The 10,645-nt window shown below is 36.3% G+C and overlaps 1 protein-coding gene across 1 annotated transcript in view; it reads left to right on the forward strand.

Moving 5' to 3' along the window:
- The window catches only part of TOGARAM1 (TOG array regulator of axonemal microtubules 1), a 40,822-nt gene that overhangs the window by 10,388 nt on the left and 19,789 nt on the right, over positions 1 to 10,645 (forward strand). Inside the window, exons 6-10 of the mRNA XM_015819011.1 lie at positions 217 to 449; positions 1,819 to 1,919; positions 4,793 to 4,960; positions 5,979 to 6,077; positions 6,667 to 6,842. Coding sequence (XP_015674497.1) covers positions 217 to 449; positions 1,819 to 1,919; positions 4,793 to 4,960; positions 5,979 to 6,077; positions 6,667 to 6,842 — 777 coding nt within the window. The remainder of the gene's footprint in view (positions 1 to 216; positions 450 to 1,818; positions 1,920 to 4,792; positions 4,961 to 5,978; positions 6,078 to 6,666; positions 6,843 to 10,645) is intronic.

Genomic DNA, 10,645 nt, shown 5'->3' on the forward strand with positions numbered 1-10,645 from the left:
CTGTAGTACTATTTATTAACTCAAGGTGAATGCTGTAGTGAATGGTACTACGTATTAGAAAATAGAGATTACTATATAGCAGAAGAAAAACAGGAAATGAATCTTATAACCAAATAGTTTTGCTATTCATTCAAATGTCTTATAACAGAGAAGTAATAGACAATGTCTGGATTCATGCTTTTCTTTACAGGATTATGTGTTGTTCCTTGTCTTTAGATGCATAGTTCTCTTCGGTCTCTTCGTAATAGTGCAGCTAAGAAGAGAGCAAAATTGAACGGCAGCACTTCTGATCTTGAAAGCCCTGATTCAGTGTTGAAGCTTGATCTAACTTCAGAGTCACCTTCCGGCTTGTCATCTCCAAGTACTAGTTCTTACAGTGAAAGTGGAGTTTATAGTCTTGAGTCTGTAACATCCCCACTCTCTACAGCCCCGCAAGGGTTAAGAACAATGTAAGTTTATTCAGAAGTTAAGAATGATATATAAGTTCGGAGAAAAGATTGTGCTTGATCATGGTTTCCACTAAGCTACTGTAGTGTTGTTTAGCTATCTTAGTTTGTTTTTCAACCAAGCAGTCAATTACTTGGAGAGGATTGTTGATCTGGAAGTGTTGTTACACTATTTGGATCAGAAGAGCACAGCTCTAAGACCTCATAGTCGCCTCTGGGCCAATTTGTGTGTAGCCTCAAAGATTTCTAATATTTCTTAACAAATTATAGCAGCTCCTGAGTAAATAACTGAGTGGATGGTAATTAGCAGAATTTAATTTTAATTAAACGTAATTCACATTTAAAAAAGTAATGTCTTGTCTTGGCTACACTTGCTACTTTTGGAGTATATGCATTGGCCTTGAAGAATTGTCTGTTGGATTTGGAATAATGTTGTAAAACCCCCTCAAAATGTTTAACTATCTGCAACTGAGATAGCTAAAGCTATACTTGTCAATATCATCAATTGTTTGTGAAGCATAGCTATTTACCTCATGAACTTCATATCTTAGGAAGTTGATTAACTCAGCTAAGTTTGTCTGCCTTAATTAATAACTATCCCAAAGGTGCTTTTTCACAAGGCAACTGGATTTTCTTGTTTTTCTTTGAAGACATTTCATTTCTCATCCATGAAACTTCTTCAGCTCTTCGCTTCTTGGATGAGAAGCAAAACATTTTCAAAGAAAAACAAGAAAGTCGAAACGTCTTCAAAGAAAAACAAGAAAGTCCAGTTGCCTTGTGAAAAAGAACCTTTGGGATAACTATGACCTGGATGACTGAGAATCTCCATAGACACTTAACCAATAGCAACTTTTTAGGATTTCATATGGGGATATTTTCAATCTTACCTGTGTATACAAAGCAGGTAATCTGACATTTACCTTATGGTCCCTGAATTTACAACTTTGAAGATAAGAATATTGTAATTCACATTTAGATATTTTAATACTCTAACAATGTCTATATGGCAATTCTTCCCCCTCCTACCCCATTCCTCCCATTTAGACAAGAGGGAGGGGAACATTCCTGACAACATATTAATGCAACTATTGTAGCTTTATGATTGAATAGTAAGTGTAAAACTCATTGTCTTAATCCTGCTGAATCTTGTAACGGATCACTTTTTTCGCTTTGTTGAATTTCTAATTGGAAACACTTCTTTCAACTTACTATCTTGATGCCAGCTACATGCAGTGTTTTTTGAAAAAGTAATTAATTTTTTCTTGTGCATGCAATCCATAGATAGCTTGTTCAGAATAATTTGAGAGTCAACATTGGAGGGTCTGTAAAAAGTTGGTGTATGTTAATTTTAAATATTTTTCTGTTTTAATAGATCAGATATCTTTTATCTACCTGGAAGTAATTCCCGCCCCACAAAGCTCTCACCTGCACGGAATCGAAGCTCTATTATTGTGGAGCAGAATCCCAGTGCAGGTATGGTATTGAGAATAGGAGGAAATATTGGATTTAGTAAAATCAAGACATTTTAGTTGTTTGTAATATACCATATCTCTCCAGTATATTCAATCAAATATAATAAAATAGTAATGCATATAGATACGCACATACCCATACATATATTTTACTGTTTTGTATCTGTACTTGTACTTGATGAGTATATTAATATCAAGGTTTTGGATCCTGATAAAGAGAATATTAACTGTGCTATATCACTGAGAAAACTCAGAACCACTACCAAATAATTTTAAATGTATTTCACAGTTGGTTTTTATTTATTTTTTACTAAGAAAGCTATGCATTTTCTGTAGCATAAAATTAGAATTATTCATAATAGTATTGATTGAATGAACCAAGGAGTAGGGAATAAGAAACAGAAGATATGAATAGAGAAGGTCATCAGAAAATAGTTGAAGGCATATCCCCAAAGAGAAAACAGCCAAATTTTAGAAGTGTGATGCTGATCGTGCAAGAGGTACAAAGGAAAATATAATCATAGGTACATTTAGAAGAAAAGGTTCTTCTGAATCTTTCTGAAAGGTCAGAAAAGGTGTTTTTTCTGTGAAAATCCACTACATGCACTGCTGATACTACCTCCCAATGGTCTACCTACCTCTAGACATGTTCAGAATGGGTTAGAAGAAGGGAATAAAGGGAGATAGCAGTCTGATTTAAAACATTGGTATATAAAAATAGTTGACCTATTCTCTGTTGCCTTTGAGAGCAGAACGGAACCAATGGATGTAACTACAGGGAACTTTAGATATCATTAGATGTTTGGAGGAATTTTATATTAACTTCTTTATGTTTTAGTTTATATAATTTTTCTCTTTTATGATTGTAAGCCACCAGAGTTACCTTGAGATAAGATGTGCAGGCCTTTAAATTTTATAAATATAAACAGTTAGAAAATTTATTTATAAATAAAATAAATAAATAAAATTTTTGACTCTAGGATTTGCTAACCAGAGCAATAGGTTGCCTCGCGAAGTGGCATGTTTCTCTTTACTCGATGGATTTAGACAATAAAAATGTTACTGTCTGAAATGCTTTGGCAGAGTTTAGCAGAGTTTTAACCAAGCCAGGAGTTGGATCAGATTATCTATTGTGGTACAGTTCAGTCATCCTGTAATTAACCACTGCAGTAGCAAAAATACATGTGCTCCTAAGTGAATAAGGGTCATGACTGGTTATGATGAGGAATCATTGGGACTTGAATTACCATAAGGCAGTGATGGCGAACCTTTTAGAGACTGAGTGCCCAAACTGCATCCCAAAACCCACTTATGCATCGTCGGGTGCTGGGTGGGTGTGGCCCATTGGGTGGGTGTGGCCATTGGATGTGTGTGGCTACGATGGTAACAGCAGACTGGGTGGGACTAAAAAGTTCAATCAATCAATTCCAACTTTGCAAGATCTTTTTTGTTCCCGCAAGAAGTTGAAATTGACTGATTGATTGAACCTTTTTTTTTGTACACGGCAGCAGAGGCCTAAAGCGAAAAGGTTTTATAAAATCCTAGGACTGAGGCGACGGTGCGCGTGCCCACAGAGAGGGCTCTGAGTGCCGCCTCTGGCACCCGTGCCATAGGTTTGCCACCACTGCCATAAGGAATCCCAGGCCCTTGTGTGGCAAAGTGCAGTTCAGAAAACAAACGTGGAATGGAGTAAAAGTAACAGTGCATTTCTTACACTCTGACTAGTTGTCGTTTTTGTATAATGTGCAATGACAGGTAGCTTTGTACAGCCTGTCAACATTTTTTTTTAAATAATATAAGTAGTCCTTGAATTTCAGCCATAACAGCACTGAAGAAAACTGGACTTAAGAATAGTCCTTGAAGTAGCAGCTGTCATGACGTCTCTGTATCAAATTATCAAGATTTGGATTCCCGGCAATTGGTCCATGTTTGTGGGCCATCAAAGCATCACACTATCACATTCTTCTGCCTTTCTGAACTACCTCTGCTTTAACTCCCCCCATCTGCCTATTTCTCTCCCACACACACATCTCTGCCCTTTTGGCCAGCCTGCACAATTTGGTCAAGATGAAGAATCCACTGTATGCTGTCACCACCTTTGCCCACAGCTGATCTTCATGGTATTCTTCACTTTGCCTTCTCTATGCTGGACTCACCAACAACCATGTATGCATGATCCCTGGCTGGCAATGGTCTGCTGAAGTGGGGCAGAGGTTCACCTGGAGCCTGGCAGCTGGGGAGGTGGAGGCGAGCTGTTGAGCTTGAGGGTGACCATGGCAGGGAAGCGAGGCAAGTCAAAGAAGGTGGCAGAAAGTTCAGTCATGCTGTGCAGGATGGCTGAAAAGGCAAGAGATGGGAGAGAAAGGCAGATTGAAGTGGAGGAAGTTTGTGTAGTTTGTTTCTCTCCTAAACAGGACAGCCAGAATTGCTGTCACTAACCAACACAGCCATGTGATGGTTTGTTTATCAAGTGCTTCACTTAGCAACAGAAATTCTAGTCCCAGTTTGGGGGACTAGATATAAATTGACAGCCAGCATGGCCCAAAAAACATGTTTCAGAGCACCTCCAAGCATCTCCACTACTGACAAGTTCAGTGCTTCTGCCACTCTGCTAGGTGCAGAACGACTGATTGGCACTCAGATATCTCCTTGCAGTCCATGAGAATTTTTAATTTGGCAATGTGGTCCTTTCCCTAGACAAATTGTGCAGTCCTGTGCTGTAGCCCTTCATCTGTATAATATAAAGCAGACGTGTATGTGTGCATGTAGACTATAAAATAAAGATATCGTTGTCTCTACTGGGCAGAATTTGTGTGAAATAATTCTACAGGTGCCATATTTGAAATTTTCCTGTGATGTTTGCTTATCCTTCAGGAACAAGGTTTCATGAAAAGGCAACTTCCTATGTAAGTGTTAGCAGCCAGCATCTGAGCTGTGGAAATGGATCAGGAGATTATGAAGATGATAAACAGAAAGTTTTGTCTCCTGCCAGTCTAAAAGGCCAGAGCAAAGAGTATCAAATGCACTGTAAATCCACAAAAGGTGAGTAATTATGGATGTCACAGAATTGGAGGAAGAATTGAGAGGAGGATATGGAACTGTAACCTAATTATCTGTTGCTTACTTTTCTGGATAGAGGCCATATCTGCCTTACTTCTTTTCACTCCTTTCCTTCACTTACTGTAATTAGTTCATGCCATAGTTGTATAAAGTAAAATAGAAATCAGGAGCAGCAGAATCCAGCTTTCTAGTAAAATTAAGGTAAAATTAACTTCAGAGTATGGAGGAAATAATCACACAAAATAAAAGCTATGCTATTTGAGAGTTAGTAGTATTTATTGATAATCCAGAGTCTTCCATGGTAAAATTATTAAAAATAACTTATTGTTTTTAAAGACTTTACTAGAACTGAATTGATGCCTTTGCGGTTGACTGTGCTATCAAATCAGCTTTTCCTGTGCATTTTCAATAGTATCTTCTCATTTTTCACTTTGGAAACTTCAGTTGTTAATCACTGAAGGAGGTTTCAGTGTAGCATTTTATCTAAATCATTATATATGTATCATTATATGTAATTTATATTTGGCAAGGATAATAGTAATAATAATAATAATAATAATAATAATAATAATAATAATAATAATAATAAAGTTGGAAGGGACCTTGGAGGTCCCTGCTCAGGCAGGAAACCCTATACCATTTCAGACAAATGGCTGTCCAGTCTCTTCTTAAAAACCTCCAGTGTTGGAGCATTCACAGCTTCTGGAGGCAAGTTGTTCCACTGATTAATTGTTCTAACTGTCAGTTTTGTTTGGATAATTTTGTTTAGTGCAGAAACTATGAATTCATGTTTGTTTTCTTTTTTATTTCTCTGGCATATAAACAATTAGCTGCTCAGTTCTTTAGAGGATGATTTTTTCAGTTGGCTCATATCAAGAAATCTTATTGTGAAAAGCTTATATAGTATTGGGTATTAGTGACATGTCAAAGTTCATTTATTTTAACTTTGTGAAGAAAAAAATATTTGGGAAAAACATAATTCTGTTATAATTTTTTAAAGGATTTACAGGACCTTCTTCAAGTTTACATCAGTTGAATAGTCTAGAATACATTTCACCGAGTGCCTTGTCAGAAGACTCTGTAGTTATTGTTGGAAAAGGTATTTCAAACAATTACATTTACATTTATTATATCTTTGATTATCCTGCCTTTCATTGAAAATGATCAGAGTGCCGTTGCAAGAAAACATCAAATATACCCAAAATAGAGCAGTGATTCTTATATGCCTTTGATGAAATGTGCAATATTTATGGATAAGCAATTAGGAATTAAACATTTAAAAATCTGTTCTATGTCTTTGAGCCTTACTGGATAGTGCACTATGTGCATTTCAACACTGCTAGCTGAAGACCAAATATTTAAAAAGGACCAAAAAATTTAAAAAGGACAAATAACTTATACACATTGAAGAGACATGGTACTGTTCCTTTTTGGTTAATTCGGTTCCAAAAACTATTTTAAAACAATATTTTAATTAAATTTCTTGCATACAAATATGGAACAAAATTAAGCTTTGATTCTAGTGTTGCCGGCCACTTTACCACAGAAAATTCTTCGGACAACACTGGCTCCCTTGGCCAAGAAACGTAGATGAGCACCGTGCCCTAGAGTTGGACATGATTGGACAAGCAAACCTTTACTTTTATCTTTTTTTATTTTTTGGTAATCCAATGAATTGTGCATTTCAGGAATGTTTGAAAGCCCCTCTTCATTTCCTACCTATGGTCAATCCATAATATTCTCCATGGAGAATGGAGATGCACCTTCGTTCAAACCAAAAATGGAATCACTTTCTGGCATCTATGGGAGAGCAGTCCAGCAGCAAAACTCTGCACCTTGCCTAGATGTGGAAAATGAAAGAGATGTAAGTATGGACATTCCATCATTTAAGAAAGAGTGCAGTCAACTCGCATAATGTTTTTTTCAGATTTCATAATGTAGTATAGCTGTAGAGAGTGGGGGCTACATGTGGATGTGTTTCCAAGTATGTCATATAATTATCAAGCGTGTATCTTCAGGATGCCATATATATCTCAATATAGTCAAATGAGAAAGCAGAAATACACAATTTGACATGCCATCCATTACTTTTATCTCACTTGTGTACATGGTGTGCATGTCCAAAAATACATATGTATACAGAGAGGTCATAATGGGCTTTCGAGTGAATTGCATATCGTTTCTGATGTTTGCTGTAGCACATTAACAAATGCATATATCTTCTTATGTTTTATTCTAAGGTCCAACAAACAAACAAATGCAAACTATTCATTTTTATTTTTACTCATTTTTATTACATTCTTATATTTAGGATTACAGTATTCCTAATACATCTTACAAGGTATATAAAAAATAGTAAGACAACAATTGTTCAGTCACTTTTATGTCCAACTCTTTGTAACCCGATGGACCATAGCATGCCCTGTCTTCCACCGTCTCCCTGTATTTGTCCAAATTCATATACATTGCGTCGTTGACACTATCTGACCATCTCATCCTCTGCCATCTCCTTTTACTTTTGCCTTCAATCTTTAGACAAACAATAATAATTATTTAAAAACATTTTTTTAAAATCCTTCTCATAGGACAGTTGATGGATATCTTATTTAGTCTCACATATTAAGTCATCATTTCATTCTTAACTCCATTTCATTTCATAAAAATTCTTGGCTTGGTTTTCTCTCATTTTCATTTAATGCTAAATGTGTATATACNCATGGCTCCCCAGCCACGTGCGCCTGGGATGGGGCCAGCCCGGGAAAGGGACTTCCTGGCCGCCCTTCTCCCAGGGGGCGGGACACCCGGGCGCAGGGCCAATGAGGAGCCCTGCGAGGGGGCAAGTCCCATGAGAGAGAGAGAGAGAGACAGAAGTGCAAGTGCCTCTGTCTCTGTCTGTCTGTCTGTCTGTCTGTCTGTCTCTCTCTCTCTCTCTCTCATGGGACTTGCCGGAGGGCCGTGGGAGGGCCGCATTTACATACCGCAGGGAGGGCTGTTCGAGGGCCGGATTAAACCGGGCCGCGGGCCGCAAATGGCCCGCGGGCCGGACTTTGGACATGCCTGACTTACTGTAATTAGTGTATGCCATAGTTGTATAAAGTAAGATAGAAATCAGGAGCAGCAGAATCCAGCTTTCTAGTAAAATTAAGGTAAAATTAACTTCAGAGTATGGAGGAAATAATCACACAAAATAAAAGCTATGCTATTTGAGAGTTAGTAGTATTTATTGATAACCCAGAGCCTTCCATGGTAAAATTATTAAAAATAACTTATTGTTTTTAAAGACTTTACTAGAACTGAATTGATGCCTTTGCGGTTGACTGTGCTATCAAATCAGCTTTTCCTGTGCATTTTCAATAGTATCTTCTCATTTTTCACTTTGGAAACTTCAGGAGGAAACTTCAGGAGGTTTCAGTGTAGCATTTTATCTAAATCATTATATATGTATCATTATATGTAATTTATATTTGGCAAGGATAATAGTAATAATAATAGTAGTAGTAGTAATAATAATAATAATAATAATAATAATAATAAAGTTGGAAGGGACCTTGGAGGTCATCTAGTCCAACCTCCTGCTCAGGCAGGAAACCCTATACCACTTCAGACAAATGGCTGTCCAGTCTCTTCTTAAAAACCTCCAGTGTTGGAGCATTCACAGCTTCTGGAGGCAAGTTGTTCCACTGATTAATTGTTCTGTCAGTTTTGTTTGGATAATTTTGTTTAGTGCAGAAACTATGAATTCATGTTTGTTTTCTTTTTTATTTCTCTGGCATATAAACAATTAGCTGCTCAGTTCTTTAGAGGATGATTTTTTCAGTTGGCTCATATCAAGAAATCTTATTGTGAAAAGCTTATATAGTATTGGGTATTAGTGACATGTCAAAGTTCATTTATTTAACTTTGTGAAGAAAAAAATATTTGGGAAAAACATAATTCTGTTATAATTTTTTAAAGGATTTACAGGACCTTCTTCAAGTTTACATCAGTTGAATAGTCTAGAATACATTTCACCAAGTGCCTTGTCAGAAGACTCTGTAGTTATTGTTGGAAAAGGTATTTCAAACAATTACATTTACATTTATTATATCTTTGATTATCCTGCCTTTCATTGAAAATGATCAGAGTGCCGTTGCAAGAAAACATCAAATATACCCAAAATAGAGCAGTGATTCTTATATGCCTTTGATGAAATGTGCAATATTTATGGATAAGCAATTAGGAATTAAACATTTAAAAATCTGTTCTATGTCTTTGAGCCTTACTAGATAGTGCACTATGTGCATTTCAACACTGCTAGCTGAAGACCAAATATTTAAAAAGGACCAAAAAATTTAAAAAGGACAAATAACTTATACACATTGAAGAGACATGGTACTGTTCCTTTTTGGTTAATTCGGTTCCAAAAACTATTTTAAAACAATATTTTAATTAAATTTCTTGCATACAAATATGGAACAAAATTAAGCTTTGATTCTAGTGTTGCCGGCCACTTTACCACAGAAAATTCTTCGGACAACACTGGCTCCCTTGGCCAAGAAACGTAGATGAGCACCGTGCCCTAGAGTTGGACATGATTGGACAAGCAAACCTTTACTTTTATCTTTTTTATTTTTTGGTAATCCAATGAATTGTGCATTTCAGGAATGTTTGAAAGCCCCTCTTCATTTCCTACCTATGGTCAATCCATAATATTCTCCATGGAGAATGGAGACGCACCTTCGTTCAAACCAAAAATGGAATCACTTTCTGGCATCTATGGGAGAGCGGTCCAGCAGCAAAACTCTGCACCTTGCCTAGATGTGGAAAATGAAAGAGATGTAAGTATGGACATTCCATCATTTAAGAAAGAGTGCAGTCAACTCGCATAATGTTTTTTTCAGATTTCATAATGTTGTATAGCTGTAGAGAGTGGGGGCTACATGTGGATGTGTTTCCAAGTATGTCATATAATTATCAAGCGTGTATCTTCAGGATGCCATATATATCTCAATATAGTCAAATGAGAAAGCAGAAATACACAATTTGACATGCCATCCATTAATTTTATCTCACTTGTGTACATGGTGTGCATGTCCAAAAATACATATGTATACAGAGAGGTCATAATGGGCTTTCGAGTGAATTGCATATCATTTCTGATGTTTGCTGTAGCACATTAACAAATGCATATATCTTCTTATGTTTTATTCTAAGGTCCAACAAACAAACAAATGCAAACTATTCATTTTTATTTTTACTCATTTTTATTACATTCTTATATTTAGGATTACAGTATTCCTAATACATCTTACAAGGTATATAAAAAATAGTAAGACAACAATTGTTCAGTCACTTTTATGTCCAACTCTTCATAACCCGATGGACCATAGCATGCCCTGTCTTCCACCGTCTCCCTGTATTTGTCCAAATTCATATTCATTGCGTCGGTGACACTGTCTGACCATCTCATCCTCTGCCATTTCCTTTTCCTTTTGCCTTCAATCTTTAGACAAACAATAATAATTATTTAAAAACATTTTTTTAAAATCCTTCTCATAGGACAGTTGATGGATATCTTATTTAGTCTCACATATTAAGTCATCATTTCATTCTTAACTCCATTTCATTTCATAAAAATTCTTGGCTTGGTTTTCTCTCATTTTCATTTAATGCTAAATGTGTATATAC

Source organism: Protobothrops mucrosquamatus, unplaced genomic scaffold (genome assembly GCF_001527695.2).
Source record: "Protobothrops mucrosquamatus isolate PMUCROS unplaced genomic scaffold, P.Mucros_1.0 scaffold844, whole genome shotgun sequence".
NCBI classification, from domain to species: domain Eukaryota; kingdom Metazoa; phylum Chordata; class Lepidosauria; order Squamata; family Viperidae; genus Protobothrops; species Protobothrops mucrosquamatus.